General features: G+C 45.8%; 1 protein-coding gene across 2 annotated transcripts in view; it reads right to left on the reverse strand.

Annotated features, from left to right (window-relative positions):
* Prkcb (protein kinase C beta) overlaps positions 1-24,228 on the reverse strand; it is a 239,535-nt gene that overhangs the window by 64,459 nt on the left and 150,848 nt on the right. For both annotated transcript variants that reach the window (XM_059267354.1, XM_059267345.1), the window contains exon 10: positions 900-1,073. In XM_059267354.1, the coding sequence (XP_059123337.1) occupies positions 900-1,073 (174 nt within the window). The remainder of the gene's footprint in view (positions 1-899; positions 1,074-24,228) is intronic.

The following is a 24,228-nucleotide window of genomic DNA, read 5'->3' on the forward strand; positions in this document are numbered from 1 at the left end:
GCAAATCCCAGACTGAAAACAGACAGACCAAATAGCCCAGAACTGGGGACTCACTAGATCAGCAGCCAAAGGTATACCAAATTAGATGCAGAATACGAGAGCATCCATCCCATTTCACCTAGAGGGTGAGATTTTAAAGCCAGTGTGTAGGTTGAAAGCTGGTGGCGGGGGGAGGGGGGCGTCCAAAAGAATCCTACAGAATCCTTGGAAGCATCTTCAAATCTCAAGGCCATTGGCCTTTCACAGAACCACTTCTGCAGGAATAAACTCTTAATTTGCACTTGTGCTCTGGCCTCTTCTCTTGGGAAAGGGAGGCCAACATCTAACAGGACCAGGGAAGGTCAGGACCCACTGAAGTGACATCGTGCTCTTGCAGGGGCAGCAGCAGCAGGGCATGCGTGAATGTTCCCAACTCATCCTGGCAGCCATGTTCTGAGCTCACCAGCCCTTTTGCACAACCCTGTGCCCAGCCTCAGATGCCTTCTTAGGGCTGTGCTCTCAGGAAATCCTTCCCTGTAAAGGCCCCTAGTAAGGCCTCAGACAACCTGCAGAGATGTACACATGCTCCTCCAAAGAACGGGGAGGACTGACTGTAACTATCTAGAAGTACACATTATAAACTTTGCTGAGTCCCTGTCCCCAAGTCACCCCTTAATGTTAGAAAAGGCTTGACTTGTCTGGTTATAAAACTATTTGTCTGGGGGACAGCATTCAGTGGCAACCTTTGGAATTGTCAGCTGACTTCAGTAGGGCCAGAATCCTTCAGCTCCCACCAGGAAAACTGCTCAGGTACCACCAAAGGCCCAGTATCTCCTTGGGATGGCTACTGTAAAGATATCACTACTGGCCAAAGCCTATGGAAACCCCGAAGTGACTTCCCAGAGCACTGGACCAGTTACCATGGTCTGGAAGCAGGAATGGAGCTGAGTCAGGAATGGCGGCTTCCCAGGCAGGGCCAGCACCCGCTTCTCCACCATTGTGCATTCCACATCGTCATCCTGGATCACTACGTCTTTCTTCAGGATCTTCACAGCATAGAGCTCATCTGTGCCCTTCCGCTCTGAGAGCATGACCTGGGGAAGACAACAAGTGTATCAGCACCGTTAGAAGAGGCCTGAGGGACAACTGTGGGTACCCAGAATCCATGCAAACCCATTCCAGCTTTGGACAGATGCGTTGTGTTAACCTGGAGACAATGAATAACACTTTGCAGCCACTTCACACTTTGAATGTCTAAGTCCTATCAACAGAAGATGATTCTAGGAAAGGTGAACGTGTATTGAACCCTTTGGGACATCCATCAATAACAATGCCAGTCAACATGGCTAGAATGATAATCACCCCTTAGAAGCAAGTTTCACTGTCTGTTTTATTCACTGGTGTAACTCTAAATCTTCAAAAGTACCAGGCATGTATTAGATAATCAGTAAATACTAAAAACACAAAAATCAATCGAGTTGATATGCCATGCTTTGCTGATACCTATGGGAAGCCTGCCCCTTTCTAAACAGAAACAGAAGAGGAATAGATTGGGAGGGGGGAGGTAGGAGGAGGGAATGGGAATAGAGGAGGGAGGGGAAACTGCGGCTGGGATGATGGATGGATGGACGAACGGACGGACGGACAGACAGACGGATAGATGAACCTGTGTTTGAGACACCTACTCTTTTATTCCCTCAGTGTGTCCTGTTCTGTAAGAGCCTGCTGGGCATGCAGCAAGAATCAAGCAGGCACATTCCTTGACCCTGAACTCAGGGAGGAAAAGAGACCAGACAACTAATTATAGGAATAGTCAATTCAGTTTTAACAGCCTTGCCTGCTGTCCTGGGGCTTCTTCCTCCAAGCTGTGGTCATAAGCAGGGTCAGCAAACCAGGTGGCTCATGGACACAATGCTATTTTCATTGTGTTATTATTATCTTCGGTCTTAACTGAGTCAGAGGGACGATGGCCGGTGCATGGTATCCTCAGGGAGACTCTTGGGAAGCAAAGGCTTGGACTACATTCGAAGGAGACCTACTCTGCCTGGGAAGGCCTTCCTGAGGAAGAAGTGATCTGATTGGCATATTTGCTAAATGTACTGTGTTATCTGTTTTGTAAACAACATTCATCAGCACAATATTTTTGAGTACTTGTCAATGTATCAAGCAATTATTTGTTCTCACATGTTATTTCTTATTTGCTTTGCATACGATTCTTGGAAGCAGACACTGCTGTGAACCTTATAAGAAACTGGGGCGTAGAAGGCTAAGAGCCTGCCAGAGTACCACTCAGAGCAAGGACATGATTTGAACTCAGGTTTACACAGCCAGAGCTCCTGTCTTCATTCTTTTATTATTATGTGTATCATGTGCAGGTGCTCATATGCCATGGCACACATGTGAGGTTGGACAATGACTCTCAGGAGTTGATTTTCCTTCTTCATGGAGTCCGGGCATCAAGCTCACTTTATCAGGTTTGCACAGCAAATGATCTACCCACAGAGCTGTCTCACTGACCCCAAGTTCCTATCTTTAAATGCTTCACTTGAGCCTCAGAAGAAGCCTAAAAGAAGTTAGGAGATTAAGACTAAATCTCCTGACACAGGTGAACAAGAGAATGCAACAGAGACTAGAGGCTAGATGGAATAGGGATGGACACCCAGGAGCTCACAGGTATCTCAGCATACCCGCTCAGCTCCTGTCCTAACAGAAAAACGTCCAACCAGACTCAGCCACGGAAGCTTCCACAGTCCTGCATCCACACACTAAAACTCTCAGGCAGAGCGCAACAGCTTTCTTGAGCTAACCCGGCCTCTTGCTTCTCCTGCCTTCTCTCACCTACCAGTCAGTGGTACCCATGGGCACTGCAGATGTGGGGCCATGAAGGATGCTTTCGGAAGAAGACTTCCGGCAGACAGTTCTGCTACAGTGGGCCTGTTCTCAGATGTTACCTTCATGACACTGTCTCAGCCCTCAAAAGAGCTACTGGCTTAGGTGGCTTCAGTGTACTTGCTACTGCCCGACCGCCCCCACCCCCGCCCCCCGTTCTTCATATGCTTCTCAAGCTCCCAGCCCTTGCCAAGGCAGGGATGAGGACCGAAGAAAACTCATGTCCCAAAGCAGAGAATCAGAAGGAGGTGAGGTTTTCTGCTCTCTGGTTGCAGAGAAAGCTGGGATGGAAGAGAATGGAAGAGTACAGGGAGCAGTGAGGTGAGATCTGGATTGGATGAAAGTGAGGAGAAGGACTAGAGACAGGAGGAGAGCCTGCACCTGAGAGGCTAAAATGTCCTGTCACACCCAGACCTTCACTCACAGTCTCCAGGACCCTCCAGTCTGCCCTTAGTGGAGGAGCAGGGAGTGACAGCATCCAGGACCGTGGGATGATGACACAACGGAGCCACCTCGCTTGCCCTAATGTAACTTTTCCAAATTCTTCTTAATACTGGCATTTGCTAACTGTTCTTAAGAATCTAGTCACGGCCTGCCATACCCCAGGCATTTCGGTGATGCTTACATAGGAAACAAAGACAGCAAAAGTCAAAATGCAAATAATTAGCTAGAGCTAGCAATGGCTATGGCCACATTCCCCCGTGTTCCTGAAGTGAAAATAAATCTCTTATTAATTGCATCGAGCAGTTCCTGGAGCTTCCAGAAACTTTAATACCAGCACAGAGGGTGTGGGTTGTTTGCCCAGCTGTCCCTGCATCTCCAGGGTGAGGATTCCACACAGACTGAAAGGATGTGTTGAAGTAACGTTCTTATCAAATTCCAAGCCACATCTGTTCCCCAAGAATCTTCAGGGAGAGATGTGATAAATAGCAGAACTCCAGCGACAGTAAATAACATAGAGAAAAACAGCCAAAGGACTCCCTGGTGGGAAGTTTGTGGTGATGAACTTTGCTGCCAGATCCCCATGGTGAGGTGTGTCCAGCATCTTGGCCTCTGCCCACAGAGTGGGTAATGCTCTGCAATAGTGAATGTGTGAATTTGAGAGTTAGAATGCCTGATATATATTCAAGGCTGGCCACAAAGTAGCTGTGCAACATTGGGAAATCCACTTAGCTTTTCTGAGCCTCAGTTTCCTAACCTGTCAAATGGGCATGCCAAGAAAACCTCAGCTGGTGGTCTCCGGAACCATATGGGGCAGAGTGTGGGTAAAGTGCAACTTGACTCAGCACTGTTTGGCAAACGATGAACACTTAACACCCAGCACTGGACTGTCTCCTAGGGTGGGCACAGCAAAGAACAAAAAAACAAGGTGGCTTCAAACAACAGAAACAAACAGAACTTCAGAGTTCTGGAGACCAGCAGTCCAGAGTGAAGATGTTGGCAAGGTCAGCTGCTGGGGAAGGCTAAGGAAGAATTCGCCCTGTGCTCCTGTCCCATCTTCTGGCAGCCAGCAAGCCTTAGCACTCCTTGGCTTATAGATACATGGATCGCTCCAATTTCCACCCTTTCTCCACACCGTGTCCCTCCTTGTTGTCTGGTGTCTGTGCCCAGATGTTCCTACGAGGACACATTATATTAGGACCCACTCTGATCCGGAGCGACCTCATCTTAACTCAGTGACATCCGTGTGTCTGAGGAAGGTCGTCTTCACACATCCCAGGGTTAGAATTGGAGGCTGCATGTTTTAGGAGCTTGAGAGCGAGCACAGTGGATAGAGTTTTAAGTCTGTCATCTTTCCTGAGAAAAGCCCGAGGGACAATTAGTCCTTGAACCAAGTTCCCATGATCGCTTCTGGCCAGCTCTGCTCCCACTCTTCTTTTTTTTTTTTTTTTTTTTGGTTTTTCGAGACAGGGTTTCTCTGTGTAGCTTTGCGCCTTTCCTGGAACTCTCTTGGTAGCCCAGGCTGGCCTCGAACTCACAGAGATCCGCCTGGCTCTGCCTCCCGAGTGCTGGGATTAAAGGCGTGCGCCACCACCGCCCGGCGCTCCCACTCTTCTTACTGCACACACACATGACACTCCACACACATACACACATGACACTCCACACACATCCGACACTGCACACACACACGACACTCCACACACACATGACACTCCACACACACACATGACACTTCACACACACACATGACACTCCACACACACATGACACTCCACACACACACATGACACTTCACACACACACACATGACACTCCACACACACATGACACTCCACATACACACACACGACACTCCACATACACACACGACACTTCACACACACACGACACTCCACATACACATGACACTCCACACACACACATGACACTCCACACACACACATGACACTCCACATACACACACGACACTGCACACACACACATGACACTCCACACACACATGATACTCCACATACACACACGACACTGCACACACACACATGACACTCCACACACACATGACACTCCACACACACACACACGACACTCCACACACACATGACACTCCACACACACATGACACTCCACACACACATGACACTCCACATACACACACGACACTTCACACACACACAACACTCCACACACACATGACACTCTACACACACACGACACTCCACACACACACAACACTCCACACACACATGACACTCCACATACACACACACGACACTCCACATACACACACGACACTTCACACACACACGACACTCCACATACACATGACACTCCACACACACACATGACACTCCACACACACACATGACACTCCACATACACACACGACACTGCACACACACACATGACACTCCACACACACATGATACTCCACATACACACACGACACTGCACACACACACATGACACTCCACACACACATGACACTCCACACACACACACACGACACTCCACACACACATGACACTCCACACACACATGACACTCCACACACACATGACACTCCACATACACACACGACACTTCACACACACACAACACTCCACACACACATGACACTCTACACACACACGACACTCCACACACACACAACACTCCACACACACATGACACTCCACATACACACACACGACACTCCACATACACACACGACACTTCACACACACACATGACACTCCACACACACATGACACTCCACACACACGACACTCCACACACACACGTGACACTCCACACACACATGACACTCCACATACACACATGACACTTCACACACACACACAACACTCCACAAACACATGACACTCTACACACACACGACACTCCACACACACATGACATTCCACATACACATGACACTCCACATACACACACACATGACACTCCACATACACACACAACACTTCACACACACACACGACACTCCACACACACATGACACTTCACATACACACACACATGACACTCCACACACACACATGACACTCCACACACACATGACACTCCACACACACACGACACTACACACATACACACGACACTTCACACACACACGACACTCCATACACACATGACACTCCACACACACACGACACTCCACACACATGACACTCCACACACACACATGACACTCCACATACACACACGACACTGCACACACACACATGACACTCCACACACACATGACACTCCATACACACACGACACTCCACATACACACGACACTCCACACACACACACACGACACTCCACACACACACATGACACTCCACATACACACACGACACTGCACACACACACATAACACTCCACACACACATGACACTCCATACACACACGACACTTCACATACACACATGACACTACACACACACACACACACACAAACACATGACACTCCACACACACATATGACACTACACACACACACACGACACTCCACATACACACACGACACTACACACACACACACATGACACTCCACACACACACACACACACACACATACACACACACATACACACACACACACACACACACACACACACGACACTACACATACACACATGACACTCCACACAACAAATGATGCTTGAAGACTCAAGCCAGCTCACATCACTCGCTTTCTTGAGAACTTCCTCCGTCTTCCTGTGGCACAGAGAATGCAGGATCCCTCTCCTCAGGCGTTCAAGCACCTGCTCTCTGACCTCCTAATGGCTGCTCACACTCCACGGTGGCCCCGGCAGGGTCCTGACTGCCTACCTTGCCCAAGCATACAGTGCTCATGTCATGGACACCACTTCATCTCACTTCACAGCACTTACCTTTTACATGTCTATATGTAGGCACATGCATACACGTAGCATGTGTACATGTGTATGTGCAGGCATGTTCACCCATGAGTATACTCTGGAGGCCAGAGGCTACTTCAGGTATCTTCCCCTATCTGGTCCTCACCTTTTTTTTTTTTTTTTTTTTTTTTTTTTTTTTGAGACAGGGTCTTTCACTGAACACAGAGCTCACAGTTTTGGCTAGATTTACTGGCGGCTAAGCTCTGGAGACCCGAGTTCTGGGGATCTGCCTGTGTCCACCCACCTTGACCTCCAGTGTTGAGGATACACATGCGTGCTGCTATGCCTGGCTTTTATGTGGGTTCCAGGGATCAGAACTCAGGCCCTCACACTTGTGCAGCAGGCACTTTGCCCACAAAGCTGTCTCCCCACCCCCACGGACTTTCCACAGTGGGCACTGTACTCATCATCTGACTTAGCTCTTCTCTTTGTGGGGTCAGCCATGCTGCCATCGCCCGTATTTCTAACATGCAGCACACGGTCAACAATGAACCAGCATTTGCTCACTGAGTTAACAGATCTGAGTGAGGAAAAGCAGCCACAACTCCCTAGATCTAGGTCGCCATATCTGGTTGCTCAGAGCTTCAAGTGCTTAGAAGTTGGCATTACTTAATGTTGGTATAGGACTCCAGTCAACCCACATTTCCCAAAGAACTTGAGAGAGTATTCAAGATCATATAACATAAATGAGTGAATTGTATGGCCCATAGACTGTACCTCAACACAGATGGTTAAGATGATTATACACTATACAGCCGTACTTACGTCTGTGTATTTGTGTATGAGTGTGTATACATAGTAGAGATATTTAATGCATTATTTTCCCTTCTTTTTATCTTCCCACTCTCCTCTCCCCTCTTTACCTCCTTCTCATCTTTCCTTTTTCTCTCTTTCCTAACACAAGCAGCAATACACAAAATGTACTAACACTGATATTTTCTATAGGGAAAGTGGCTTTGTTTTCAGGCAGAAAAGCATGCTCTTTTTGGAACTGAAGACAATTCCTTTCTTGCAGAGACCTTTGCAAAGCTACAGTGGACAGTGTTCTTAATATCCCCCCTGTGATGGGCCAGAAGAGGAAGAGGAGAGAGCAACACGTGAAGCGACATCAGGATCTGAGAGCTAGCTGTGCTGGCTGTTGGTGTCAACTTGACACGAGCTAGAGTTAGCTGAGAGGAGGGAACCTCAACTGAAACAATTCCCTGCATAAGAGCGACCTGCAGTCAAGCCTGTAGGACACTGTCTTCATTAGTGATTGATGGTGGCGGACACCCCTATTGTGAGCAGAGCTGCCCCTGGACTGGTAGTCTTGACTGCTATAAGAAAGCAGGCTGAGCAAGCTGTGGCGAGCAAGCCAGTAAGCAGCACTCCTCCATGGCCAGGGCATCAGTTCCTGCCTCCAGGTTTCTGCTTTGAGTTCCCCTCCTGACTTCCCTCAGTGCCGGAGTATGACCTGAGAATTGTAAGCTAAAATAAACCCTTTCCTGTCCGAGTTTCTTTCGGTCATGGTGTTTCATCACAGTTATAGAAACTCTAACGAAGACACCAGCCTAACGAGTAGAGATGGAGGAGGATTTCAACCTGTTGACTTCAATCGGCACATATGGATCTAAAATAGAGAAAAGGATGTTGGGACTCAGGGTCCCCAAACTCCAACTTGATCACAAAGCATGCCAGTAAGGTGTCTGAGCAGAAGTCTGGTGAGAAGGGCGTGAGGAAGGGAGTAATTAAGTCAAAGCTCCTGTGCCTACAGTGTAGACACCAAGGGGAAACTGAGGCCTGTGTCCCACATCCCCTATGTCAAGTCCACTAAGGAACAGACTTGTTGGCAAGGTGGGGACCAAAAATGGGGCATCTCCTGATGGTCTTGTTCTCTGGGGCCGTCTTCAGTTGGGTTCCCACCTGGCCCCTCTGAAGACTTGCAGGGGTGCATGGTCTTGTCTGAGCTTTGAGTCAATTGCTGCCTCCACCTTCTCTCATACACTCTTTAGGCTTTGTCCCACCTACTTGCAAGAGATACTAAGTCTTCACACTACACATCAGAATTCCCTGCAGGACTTTTAGGAGCTGATGATGGCTGGGCCACATTCAAAGCCAATTAAATCAGAATCTTCTAAATATTTGGGTGTTTCCTGTGTCAGGCCTGTCGGGAAGATGACAGGGAGGTGAGCTGGCTGTAGTCCATCAGGATTTATGATAATGGTCAGAATCTTTAATGTGGGCCAAACACTGTCTAGTTTCTCTCCCAAGGGCCCCCAGCCACTCAGGGGCAGAATTTTGGGAAAAATTTGGGTGCATCCTGGTTCCAGGATGAAGGCTAACTTCATCATCCATGCCTTTACAACACAGTAGACATCTTAACAATCTCTATAACAAATAATGGAACAACAGCAGGTGGAGTATGGTGATCCAGAAGCTTCTATCTAACAAGAACTGTAAAATCACTCAGGCACAAATTCAAGCTCCCAAGTTAAACACTCAAATTCTGACTTTTCTATGTGCTGTTCTCCATATTGTTGGGAAAGTTAGTTCAATTTCATTCTCTCTGTTTCCTCATCTAATAAAGAGGCATAATGGTATATTCTCCCTGGCAAGGTCACCATGAGACCAAACAGCATAACACAGGTAAAGAGCTGTATTTTGCACCAAGCAAGCCATGGTTATTAAAACAAAGACACACTTATGGAGAACAAGAAGAGGGTTCAAATTCCTTCCTGGGTATAAAGGCCTCTTTTCCACATCTTCATCTATGTGAGAAAGGCAGAACATGACTTGAAAAGGTAGACTACTATTTCTGTAAAATACACTCTGGGAGGTCATGTGCAAAGCCCAGAATGAAAGGCATAGCCATGGAGAGGCAGCTGGACACAAGTCCTCTAGGGGGCCTTCAAAAGATACTCTCTAAGAATCTGCATTCTTAGTCAATAACCGACAGAGCCTTCCTGTGGAATTGGCAGATCATCTACCAATGTCTAAAATTCCAATGGAGAGCAAGGAACTACATCCCTCAATGTCCAGGCTTCTCAGATGCATTCTGTCTGCTATGTAGACTTGTCAAAGTCCTCCTTCAGCCTGGATCTTAGGACTAATGACGGAGAGAAGGACTTAAATAACCATGTCCTTTGTGATGGTCACCTTTGTCAATGTGACCTAAACTAGAATCACCTGGGAAGAGTCTCAGTGAAGGATTGTCTACATTGAGTTGGCCCATGAGCATATATGCGAGATATTGTCTTAATCGAGTTAAGTGATATATTAAGACACAGTCCAGTATGGGCAGCACCATTCCTTAGGCAGGAGTACCTGAACTGTCTAAGAATAGGGAAATACAGCTGAGCACAAGCAAGCAAGCAAGCACATACACCTGCATTGTTTCTCTCTCCTCTAGACTATGGATGTTATGTGAGCAACTATCTCAAGCTTCTGCTGCTGACTTCTCTGAAGTGATGAACTGTAACCTGGAATTGGGAGTTAAAAATCAACCTGTTCTCCTCCAAATTGCAACATAAATGAAACTATAAAATTCTTTATAGCCCAGGACCTGGAGTAGGAGGAAAACCTATGCCAGCCAGGAGCTCTTTCAACAATGTTAGATATGGGGATAAAACACAGACAGGAGCCGAGGATTCATAGAGCCATGATGGAGAATCAGTGATGCACAGTTTGTGACCAGCATCACAGATAGTAAGAACTCAGGGTGCTGGTGACTTTATCAGGCTTATGAGTTCTATACTGGTGAGGCCCTCTCATTTTCGGCTTCACTCAGCATGAAGATGTCTCACATGTTCTACCTTATCTTCAAGTTTCTGAATTCTCATCCACCAATGCATATTCCTTTGGTTTGAGTCTTGGATACTGTTTTCTAAGTGTATGTGCATACATACACACATGTTCAAATTATATATGATATGGTGGCCACACCAGTTAAATATGAAGTTATGTGGCTCAGGGACATCAGTGTACTTGCCTCTGGCAGCAAAGAGGAAGTCAGCAGTGTAGACGTGATTCAGGGCCTTTAACAGCTTGTTTAGAGAAGGCAGCCAAACAGACTTTGCACACTGGAGGCCTGTCTCAGAGAAAAACTGAAAAGTGGTGTAATAGGAAATTGTGTGCACCGGAATGGGTGTAGACCTGGGTGGAACTAATCATTTCTTCCATGTGATCTTCAAGTCTGCTCAATAAAAAGATCATAGTCACCATGCACACAGCAAGTTGGGGGACGTGAGTCAGCCATTCCACAATTCTTATGCAAAGACTTCTGCAGGTGAAAAATCTCTTAGCCAGGCATGGTGGTGCACACCTGTAATCCTGGTACTAGTGAGGTTGAAGCAGGAAGACTGCCACGAATTAAGGGTTAGCCTGGGCTATAAAAAGTGAGACGCTGTCTTGAAACAAATAAAATTTCTTTACAAAATAAAAATAAATATAAGTCTCTTTGATACAGCCTGGGGATCTGTAACAGAAACAAGCTGATTTTTCATGTCAGAGGTCAGGGTGGCAGATGCATCCAGAATTAAAACTTCTTATTTCTTTATTGCTTTTATTGTGCATGCATGTTCATGTGTGTGCAGATACACATGAACATGTATGTGGAGGCCAGAGAACTACCTTGGATGTTAGTTCTGAGGGACTGTCCTATTTTGTTAGTTTGTTTTAAAAGAACATGTGCAATTTTTATTTGGCAGGCCTTGATGTAGACTTCTGTGTGAGGATGGTGTGTAAGGGCTATGGTGCACTGTGTGAGCTCATCTGGAGGACACACACTGACTGGAGGTCACCACCATGCCATCTCTGCAAAAATTTCAGCTGCATGTTCCCTATGAGATTCTCATTTTTCGAGTCTGCTACTTTATTTTATTGTACTTTACCTTTAAGACAGGGTCTATCTCTCCAGTCCTGGCTGGCCTCAAATTTGTGACTCTCTTGCTTCAGCCTCCAGAATGCTGGAAGTATAGACAAGTTCTCATGATGTAGCCCTAGCTGGCCTAAAACTCAATGTGTAGACCAGGCTGGCCTTGAAATTACAGAGATCTGCTTGTCTCTGCCTCTGGGAGTGCTGGGATTAAAGGTATGTGACATACTGGCCCCCTTTTGTTTTTGAGACAGGGTCTCCTAAACAAAAGGTCTAGCTCACCAGAGATCCAGCTGTCTCCACCCACCCCGCATCTCTTAGATTACAAGTGTATTTCCCTATGCCCAGAATTTCACCTAGTTGCTGGGGATGGAGCTCACGTATTTGTGTTTACATGGTATGCACTTTTAATGACTACCATCTTTTCACCCCTAAACCTTTTTAAATGATGCTGTAGTGTCATGCTTTAGGTTTAGTTTAGTTGAATTTTTACCTTCTAGCACTGACAAAGCTGGGAAAATGTGAAGAGAAGTTGAGATGGGAGGTCTTTGCTGCCTGATTATCCTTGGCTCCTGAAAACTCTTTAAACAGAGACCACTGCAGGATGGGAGAGACGACCCCCACAAACTGTAGGAAAGAAGTGGAGAAGAAGCAAGGAGACTTGAACCCGAGACTGTTGCCTGTGTTCCTAATGAAGACGCTTGACTGGGTCTAATACAAAATGCTTACCTGGGTTACGGTAAGAAATATGAAGAAATGTTCTCTCTGCTCTCAAGCCTGCATCACCACTAATTACTGGCATTATTAGAAATGCATGCATCAGGAATAGTTATTGAAGGCTTTTTTTGAGCTAAAAATAAACATTAGTCAACTTGGAAGACCTTACGGTAAGGGAAACAAGCCAGACACAGAAGGACAAATAATGCAGGCTCTTATACAGAGTCTCTAAAAATCATCAAATTTCACAGGAGCTGAGAGATGTTCGCTCGTAGCAACAGGGGTAGGGGTGGTATAGGAACAGGGAGATGTTCAAAGCTTCAGTTCCAAGGTAAGTACTAGAGATTTAATGCATTCCACATACAAAGTACTGAATTGTACTTGAAATTTGCTAAGAGAAGCCTCAAGTGAGAGAGAGAGAGAGAGAGAGAGAGAGAGAGAGAGAGAGAGGGAACACAGAGATGCGTAATAAATAAATAAACTTTGTGGATGTCTGGCTTAGTCATTTCTTTGAGTTGTACGTTAAGCTTGACAAAGCTAGAGGGCTAAAATAAAAGCAGATTTAATTTGACTGTTTTTGTAGATTGTTCTTGGGAAAACAAGCCAGTAATTGATGCCTTTTACCAAAAGACAATGAAATGAAGCCCTTAAGGGTCTGTCATTCATTTAAACAATTAGGTGGCACAAAGAAAGCCTGTTTCTTTATAATCTGATCTGCCTTATGAGCATAAGACTGGCTTTGTTGTTGACACTACAGATCAGTGCTCCTGGAGCCTGCAGCTTCTCTGGGGCAGGAGTGGATCACACTGATGCAGTGGATGCTGCAAGAGCTCACTGGGTTTGACTCTACTCCCTCTGCTGCGTGACTGGAGGTCTCTCACTGCCTGAGCCTCTATTTCTGCATCCCTAAAATGGAGCGAATGCTAGCCCCACCTCATTAGACCATCATTAGATCATGCCACAAATTAAATGAACAACACCAGAAATATTCACATGTGGTCCCAGTGCCCCGAAGGAGAGGATAGATTTCTGCAGAGGCGTTTCATGTGGTCAGTACACAATGTGAAATACAACACTTGGGGAGATGGATGGGGTGAAGCAGGCCATGCCACCTCTAGTCCTACACGTCATCCTCATTTGCATATCCCAAATAGCTACTCTGAGTGTTAGATGATCCTAGTTGTCTCGCTTCTGCTATTGCGTTTGTTGTAGAAAAGATTATAGATGTGTTGTGCTATTAAAACATGCTGTGAAGCTCTGATGTGGTACAAAGAGATGCTTGTGAGATGCAGGGAGATAGGAACTGTGGAAACTCCAAAGCTGGACCTGAGTCCAATTTTCTGATTTCCTTCCCCTAACACCACTCACCCCCTCTTTGTGGTGTTAAGGACCAAACTCATCACCCTGGACATGCTGTGCAATTGCTCAAGCTTCATACCTAGTCCTTGGTTTTTGTGAGACAGAATCCCACTATGTAGTTCAAATTGGCCTTGAACTATTGATCTCTTGAGATCTCAGTTTACAGATATGTACCACCATGCCTAGAAAATTAAACCTTGTGCAGTTTCTGTGTTCATGGGCTCCATGGCCCCTCAGTAAGATGACTTGATTTAATACAGTGGTATTTTCCCTCAAAGAATCAGGCGACGTTTAAAAGAATATATAGACCTAAAGGAAATTCTTCCTTTAGCTTATGGACCAGAGAGGCTAGTCATCTAAATACTCCTCTTAGAGACCTTGCTCATATACAATTTACAATACCAAACACACTTTCAGAAAGCATGTCCTTGTCATTTTTCTACAGGTGTGGCTGTCTCCTCCTTCTTGGGCACAGCTAATCATATGGATCCCTGAGCTTCACGAGACCATTAGATTCTCCTTTCTGGTATTTTAGACTTCTAGAATAGTCTGTTTGGAATTTCAACACTGAAAAAGCTGAAAGAGGTGGTGCTGATGCATGGCCAGAGAGAGGGACGGTGGTGGGAAGGAGGGTGGTGGGTGAGTGCCCCTGAGGCAGAGGCATACTTGCTGGGCTCTTGTTAAGAACCCATCCTGCCCTGCCTTTGGGCATTTCAAGATACACAGCTGTGTACCCCATCTTTCTGGTCCTCAACTCCCTTTCCTCTCCTGACCATGCATTATAAAACAGAAATTCTTGGTATTTAATTTTCCTCAATGTAATTAATTGTGTGTGTGTGTGGCGGGGAGGGACCTTATCTTGTTTTTCAATTCACTGTCTTCCGAGGACTGAAGTGGCAAGTCACTTGGTTGAGCAGAGACCTGGGAAATCGGGGAAAGTGATTTCGGAAGATGAGCCTGCAAAATCATAGTGCAATCAGAATTGCATATGGAAGCTTGGGGGCTGAGGGGAGAGGCACCATAATTGGGACAGAACTACAGAGACGGCAGGGAGCCAAGATCAGACAGCAAATGCCGAAAGGTTCCCTGGAAGAGGATTAAGGGGACAGGTAGCAGAGACTCTCAGCTCTCTGTGAGCCATATGATAAAGCAATTTAACATATGGTACAGGAAGATAGCAAAGAGGGTGAAGAAAGGGGAGTGCTTTTGTCTGCAGGGTTATATAACCACATCTAATGTATGTGCTGTGTGTGTGTGTGTGTGTGTGTGTGTGTGTGTGTGTGGATACATGCCACTAATGGGATTAAAATTAGGATCGACTCCCACAGCTGGGGCTCAAAGACTTTAGGAGAGAAGGTCTCCATTATTGCTAGGAACTAATGCCCCTTTAATCTCCTCAGGATATTTCCTCCTGTCAGAATTCAGGGCTGCATCTGCTACAAGATGCTTCATCTGGACTATTCTCCTGTGTCCATAGAGCACTCTGGTGGAGCACCTGGGTGTTGGGATGCTGGTGTGGAAACTGGGGCTGGCTTCTCCCTTGATCATACCTGGCACAGTCCCGAGGGCCCCCATCTTGGGAACTCATAAAAGCATTTTGAGGTCTTTTAAAACCACAAGGGGAGAAACTCTGGGGCAAATATTTTAATATGTAATTTTAAGGTATTTGTCTCCACATTAATGCACTCATAGGATAGAATTTTTTAACTTTTTCCATGGAAGGAAGAATAATACCCTTATGCCACTGTGTAGCTCTGGTAGCCATTTTGGAAATGTTATTTCAAAATAAGGAGTGCTGCAGCTGCAATTCTGGAACCCAGGAAGCTGAGACAGGAGGATTCTAAGTCTGAAGGCAACCTGGAGTATACAGCGAGTTCCAGGGTAGCCTGGATTACATGGAGGGACCTGTCCTGAAGTGGAGGAGGAGGAGGAGGGAGGGAGGGAGGGAAGGAGGGAGGGAGGGATGGATGGAGGGAGGGAGGGAGGGGAAGGAGAAAAGAAGGGGGAAAGTTAGGGAAGATGTGTGGACCCCAAAGTGGAGAAGAGTGCTATTACAAGATGGTAAGAAGCAACTGGAATCATAAAACCAGATCATAAGTCCTGATGCACCTCCTCCAGGCAGCAAACGGCTCTCTAAGATCACATCTTAAAGAAGCAACCCAGCCCTTTTCACTTACAATTTCTACATAGGTACAATAGAGCTATCATCAGTTAACTATCTTGCAGAATTGTATTGCCAGTTAATACCACATAATGCATGGAAGTCCATAGCACAGACCCTCCCTGACAATATTTGTTCAGCGAATGCGAGAGACGATAAGGGAGAGTGAACGAAATAGGGGTGTGCGGGGCAGGGCAGTACCGTTAGTAAGAATTGAACAAATGAGGGCCAAGACTTCAAAGGAAACAACAGTGCATGGATGCTCCTGCTGGGGATGCCTCTGGGATCTGGAGGATATCCCGATGCTGAAGCCTGTGCAAGAGGGCAGAGGGCGCAGGAGGGAAGGCGTGCTCATGGACCGGTGGGTGAGAGGGAGCTTCCCAGTACTCAGGTCAACAGCTTGAAGTGAAAAGAGGTGTGTATGCGTGTGTGGGGGGGGACTGGCACTCAGGGAGGAAGTGAGAAAATAAGTGTCCCGTGAAATTGTTTAGCTTATTCAAATACATGGGCACTGTAGGAACTGAGATAAGCTGGGATGTGTGGATTCAGCGTCAAGCCATTATGAGCCCAAAATCAAGGTTGGAGGTGTAGCACAGTAGTGGGATACTTGCCTACCATGTTCCAGGCCCTGGCTTCGATCCTGTGCTAGTCAGTGTTCTACTGCTGTGAAGAGACACCATGACCATGGCAATGCTTGCAAAGGAAACCACTTAACTGAGGCTGGCTTACAGTTCAGAAGTTTAGTCCATTGTCATCATGGCAGGAAGCATGGTGGCACGCAGGCAGATATGGTGCTGAAGAAGTAGCTGAGCATTCTACACCTGGATCCACAGGCAGCAGGAAGAGGGAGTGACACTGGGCCTGACTTGGGCTTCTAAAATCCCAAAACTCACCCCCAATGACACATTTCTTCCAACAAAGCCACACCTACTCCAACAAATCCACGCCTCCCAATAGTGACACTCCCTATGAGCCTTTGGGGGTCATTTTTATTCAAACCATAGCATGTCCTAAGTACCATAAAAGCCATAAATTATGCATTTCCAAATCAAATCCGACCTGTTAAATGGCATTTACAAACTTGTGACTTCAAGTTACTCCAGCCTTCTGTTACCATGGTCTTGTCATCTTTAAAAGGGGGAATGATCATAGCTACATCATAGAAAAATTGGTATCCAAACCATACAGAACGTTTATAAGGCCCTGACACACTGTAAGAACTCCAAGTGATGAGAACTCCACCACTGTCACCACCAGTAAAGTATAAGTCCAGAAGGACAGATGCTTCTGTCTGTCTTGTTCACAGACACTGCTGCTATACTGAAAAGGAATCTGGTATACAGTAAGTACTCAATAAGTACCTCTGGGTGACTGAATTATTAATTATGGATGTCAGTGGGCACTTATAAAAACGAAGAATTATCTCCCTGGAGCTGACCATCTGCTCTCAAAAGTATGCCCTCTTCGCCAAACATGGTGGTGCACACCTTCAATCCCAGCACTCAGGAAGCAGAAGCAGGCAGATCTCTGTGAGTTCAAGACCAGCCTGCTAGACATAATGAGTTCTGGGACAGCCAGGGTTATGTGTAGAGACCCTGTCTCAAACAAACAAACAAACAAACAAACAAACAGCATGACCTCTAAATCTGGGTGGTAGATCTGCAGAGTAATGGGACAACCTGAGACAGGTGTTTCCAGAAGCTGATAATTTGGAAGAGCCACTTTGTAAAGGATGGAGATGGAGTGGCTGGTGAAGCTGCTCAAAGAAGCAGCTTGACTGTCTATATCCACTCAATGCACACAACAGTGAAGGAGGATCCAGATCCTAGAAAGGATGCTCAAAGAACGGAGGGATCCTGAAGCATGAACCTCCTCTAAAGGAGAGGATTTGAAGTGGAGGGGAGATTGGGACTTTCCACACCAGGTTCATAGAGGAAGACTTCATGTCCTTTGAATCAGAGTGGCCACTGAGGTGCAAATCATATGTGAGCATAAGATTTAAAGACAGCTTTCATCAGTTTCATCACTGGTACTAATGTTAATCCTACCATATGAGCATAAAACCATTACCACAATTTTTGAGCCAAATTGAAGCAAGATTTAATTACATATTGGCGAGGGTGATGGGCTCTGGCCAGGTCCATTTAGGGTTCCCAGAAAATGACAACAAGTCACATTTTGCAGAGGCTCACAAAGGCAAACCCGTAAGGCTACATATTTCTCACCAGGTCCAGTTAGGGGCAAACATGCATCCTGACATAGTCCCTGCTGGAATACCTCCCACCTACGTGTGATCAAGCACATCCAGTGCGGTAGGGTCAAACTTGTTTAGGGGAGTGGAAACATGTGGTTTGTTATCCTCCATAAACAACAGCCTCCAGCATTTCAGGAAATGTCTGTCCTTGGGCAAGGGGCTTATAGATTAGAGGCATTTTTGTTTTATGGATCTCGGGCGTAGTCGTCAAAACTTAAAACAACTTTAGCTCTCACACTAGCTTCAGTACAAGAGCAAGATTACTTTTCGCTAAATAGGCTCTCCTGGAACACATTAATATAAATACATGACTGGCGTCCCAAATCTGTGATTGCACCTATGTGTGTGCTGCTGTGGTGTGAATGTTGAGCTGGAGAAGTCAACACCTTGGCAGCTAAATTCTGGATATAGAAGAGCAACTTTCTGGACTCTTGGGCACTTCAGGTCCACTTCTTAGACCTGTGGGGACATCCAGACACTCGACTTCAGGAGTACTGTTCCAGGAAAGCCAAGCCATAGAAGAAGGGGTTCATGTTTTCTACCTTAGATGCACACCCAGCCACAGAACAAGACGGGGTTGTTTTTAACCACCACGGCTGCGGTACCTGGGTGCCCAGTTTCTAAGCTCTCGCTGTTTATTCCTTTCAATTTCATAAGCTGCTAACTTCTTCCTACTTGATTTATTCCTGGCTTCTGCTGGGCTCAGGAAAGGCAGCTTCAGCACCTGGCATGTCCCATGATTTGAACACAAGGAAATGTCACCCAGGAAGAGGCACTTCAAGTTTTGTTGTTTGTGGGGTGTGAGAAACTGGGTGTTCTGAAGGAAAAGGTCAGAAGGTCTTTCGGGACACCATGAAATTCCAGCCGAAGGTAACAAGCAGGCAGGAACGGTGAGACCACTTGCTAGCCACCAAAATTATTCTCCCAGACTCCCTTGCAGCGAGGCGTGGCCATGGACCGAAATCTCTCGGATAGGGTGTGGGTAGAAGCGATGTGTGTCACTTCCAGAACAAAGCCCGTTAAGAAGCAGCTTGAGTCTCCCCCTCCTCCCGTCCTCCCTCTCCACCCTCTGAATGTAGAGATCAGGCTAGAGAGACTAATGCAGCCCATGTAAGGCAGAAAGAACTCTGTCCCTTAATTGTCATATGGAGAGAGTAGGAGGGGTCAGGGACACCCATCTTGGACTATTTATGACTTAAATTACACATCTATTGTATCTGAGTCAGTATACCTCTGGGAGTCTATTTGTTACAGCAGTTGACTTCATGTCCTGACTGCTACACAAAGTAGCCTAAGTCCGAACGGAGGCACCTCAAAGTTCTCATTTATTTCTTTCCTTCTTTACTTGGTTAACTCATCCTCATGGGCTATCTCTAGTCACTTTCCCTGGAAGACCCTCAGTGACTTAATCTAGAGTCACTCTCCTGTAGACTCCTACAGTATACTACAGCTGCACTCAATCTGCTCCTTCCGTTTTTCTTGACTAATGTTTATAGTCCCGTGGTGCTTTAATGTACACATTATTTCAAAATGCACAGAACCATACACTCAAGAAATGTGCATTTCATTGAATGTAAATTTGACCTTAGATGATTGTGTCCTGGTTAAATGGACAGCATGCTGAAGAGTTTAGATATCACTGACTCTGAAATGCACTGAGTGTGTTGATGAAGGGCATTCCGATGGACAGACAGATATGTGATAAAGCAAAGAAAGTGAATTGCTAATTGCAGAATCTGGCTTGTAGGTACTATGGATGCTCATTACACAATTGTTTCAATTTTTCTGTTTAAAAATGAATAAATGTGAGAGAAAGAGATTCAGAGGAAGACGCTTCATTTAACTGTATCTCAGATAAACCACTATTACTTAAACTTCATTTAAATGAATGGATCCTCAAGCTATTTCCATTTTTCTATTAACAATCATGTTGCAGTAAACGTCATTTTACAGGGATCTTTGTGATATTATGTTTGAGCTTCTTTTTAAACGTTTGTGTGGTGTGTGTGTGTGCGTTTGTATGTATTTATGCATTCGCATGTGTGAGTGAGGGTATACACATGTGACAGTGTGGGTGTGGAGACCAAGGACAACCTCAGGGGTCAGTCACCTCCTTTGACCTTCAGTCGGGGTCTCCTTGTTCGATGCTGTGTATGTCAAGCTAGGTGGCTTGTCAGCTTCAAGAGTCTCCCGCTTCCACCTCTCAGGTCACCGCAGGAATCTGGGATTACAGACGCACATTGAAGACGGACTTTGTATAGGTTCCAGCGTTCAGACTCATGTTTACACAGCAAGCCTTTAGCTGCTGAGCCGTCTCCCCAGCCTGGGCTCGAACTTCTTTATATTTGTGAATCTATGCCTATGATACAGTTCTCTTTCTACCCTGCAAAACACACACACACACACACACACACACACACACACACACACACACACACACAAAACCTCCTACAACTTAGAGTCAGACATATAAGAAAATGAGAAAAACTTTCCCATCTAATTTTTTGGTTTTATTTTTCAGCGTGTGAGTGTGCGTGAGTGTGTGTGTGTGTGTGTGTGTGTGTGTGTGTGTGTGTGTGTACATGCATGCATGCATAGGTCAAAGGTTGATGTTAGGTGTCTTCCTCTATTGCTCTCCATCTTATTTTTTTATCACTGAATCTGGAGCTTGCCAATTTGACTAGCTGGCCAGCAATCCCCAGGGATCCTTATGTCCCGCCTCCCCTAGTGCTGGGGTTATAGGTTCATGCCACCACTATGAACTCAGGTCCTCAGGCTTGTATCATCGATGCCATCAACTAATCTACTTTCCCAGCCCCTGTGTAACTTTTTTAAAGGGTCTGAAGAATATGTAACATTACCGTAAGTACACGTGAGTCTCAGAAGACAGCAGTATTAGCCCTAATAACTTAACAGATGTTTATAATTTAGCACTTTTGGATGAGAGGCATCAAGTCTGTAGTGTAGAGTTGTATCCGGCTCAAATTGACCAGGACACTCCCTCCCTGCTGTCTAACTTATACGGTGCCAGAAGGTGTTGTGCAGATCTTACCCAGCACTAGACCTGGCATGCTACAAAACTAGCCTTCCTGGAGAGAGGTACCCCTTAGTGCAATAGTGGCATGACAGTTTGGGGGGGGGGTAACCAAGTGCTTTCTCGTTGGATTTGAGGCTAGTTCCACCCAATCAAAAGCTCATGACTGGAAGATGATAGGCCTTCATGGGAAATATACTGTTGTTGCTTTGCTAAATGCTCACACTGTCAAACTACCTTCTAAATATTTATATTTACGCCCATAGACATATGTTGCTCTCAGATTTTTGCTGTAGGTACTGGTTAATGCAAAGACTTATAACCATCTAAGGGCTGATTATAAATAACTGAGTTCTCAGGTAAGCACAGGTCATCTATACCAACCTTCCCATCCAAAGCTCAGGGAATACAGCAGGAAAGGGAGCAGAAAGAACGTAAGAGCCAGTTAATATGGAAGAGAATTGTGAAATGCTCACTTCCGGACGTGGCTTGGCTGTTGCACACATCAACTCACTGCAGCTGTGGTTACCTGCACAAGACCTGCCCAAGATCAAGCCAATCACAACACCAGCAAGGATGGGGGAGGGGCCAAAGCCTCATTTCTAGAGGAGGAGCAACTGGTAGTTGGCGTCTGCTGGGGGAGGGAGATTCACTCTTCTTTGGGGATGTGGTCCCTGGTAAGTTGCCCTTGCCCCTGTGGATGTCCCTCCACACCTGTGGGTAACATTAATTGGACTAAGGAGGTTATTAATAACAATAAAAGGATATGAAGTTGAGAAAGAGATGGGGCTTGGTGGGGGGCACTGGAATTACTTGGAGGAAGGGCATGGTGGATGAATATGATCAATATATATACTGTGTGAAATATAAACATAAATGTATGAGACTTTCAAAGGTATTGTGTGAGGCACCTGCCATGCTAACACGGTAGGTCATCTGTACATTTCTTCCCTCTTTATATATGCACAGCACATATATGGAACTTCTAGATACCTCTGTCTCTAAGAAAATCCAACACACCAACAAGCCCCGCTCAGATAAGACAACCTTCCCAGGAACCATGAGTTAGTGCTCCACACGGCACTTCTCCTGCAAGTTTGCAGGACTGGGCGACACATTCGGAATGCCATGGCCTCACACTCGCTTTCAACACATTCGGAACGCCATGGCCTCACACTTGCTTTGGCCCTTGTGTCGTTTTCACAGTTCTTAACAAAATGCTTGTGTCCCCAGCAGTTGCTCTGCAAATGAGCAGAGTGCTTGTTGAGCGTGTGCTTTTCTGGGCCAGATCTGATACTGCAGCCCTGGGGGAGGGAGGTGCAAAGCCCCAAGACTGGTTCTTTTCATCTTCCAAAGGGGGAAAGCAGACTCCTGGCCATGTTCTTCTGTTGAAGGGGACTGATCTATGTACCCAGCCAGATTGTGCAAAATGTTCAAGCGGCATTCGAATACAAAAGTGCATTAATTCCAAACCACAGTCGGTACCATGAGAATGGCAAAGGACTACTCTGTTTTAAATGATCACAGAGGTGTTTGTGATTCTGTTTTGCTTTTATGATAGGCTGTTATTCTGTCTGTGATTTATTTAATGCTGCATCTCCAGTCTGCAAGAGAACGCTCAATTATTATAACAGTTTCCATGGAAACATATGATCTATTCTCTCTTATTTGCTCACTATTCCCTAATGATCCACTCTTCCACTATCCCCCCAGCCCCCTCCCCAACCTCAATTCTTTCCAGAAGGCCCCATGGAATTTCCATTTTCCATCAGCAATTCTCCTGCCTATACTGTTAAGTGATCAAAAGCATGTGCATGGCACACTGACTTTTGAGTTAACAAGGACAAAAATAAGAATGGTAAATGAGCCCAAGGAGACTAGAAAGAAGCAAATTCAATTAAGGAAAGTTCACATATAGAGGCCGAGTCAGCGAGGGGCCACCAAAGTGGGCAAACTTGAGTAGAAGCAAGACTTCCCAATGTTTATACTTTTAATATAATTTTAATTGGAAACTATGTAAATACAAGGCTGGCTTAAAATATAATTGGAGAGGAAAGAAATGAGGAAGGCCTGTGAGTGATTATGGAATTTCTTCGGGGGTGACAATGTTGAGACTGTGCTGATTGTTGTGGTAAATTACAAGCCACTGTTAGGTGGCTATTTATGTGGGGAGAGTATAACGGTATGGAAATTACATCCCTCAAAGCTGTGTGTGTGTGTGTGTGTGTGTGTGTGTGTGTGTGTGTGTGTGTGTGTGTGTTATGTGTGATTTAATTTTATTTTCTATGTGTTGGAGGTCTGACTATGCTGTCCATCTGGCCTGACTCCTGAGCTGAAGCAATCCTCCTGCCTCAGTTTCTTGCATAGCTATATGTGTATATCACTGTACCCAACTCAACACTTAATTTGTAAAACTCTCACATGAGACTTTGTACAGTGTTGTTCCTGTGATCTCAACACCTGAGTGGATGAGGCAGAAGGGCTGAAGGTTCAAGGCCAGGCCAGGTTACACAGGTCAAACCTCAGAAATGACAGAAAACAAGACTCCCTGCTGGACTTAGTCTGAGAATTTCCTATTTCTTTAGGCCACTTTCTTCTTCATCACTGGAGAAACTATTCCATGTTGAAATC

Source organism: Peromyscus eremicus, chromosome 1, assembly GCF_949786415.1.
Source record: "Peromyscus eremicus chromosome 1, PerEre_H2_v1, whole genome shotgun sequence".
In the NCBI taxonomy this organism is placed as follows: Eukaryota; Metazoa; Chordata; class Mammalia; order Rodentia; family Cricetidae; genus Peromyscus; species Peromyscus eremicus.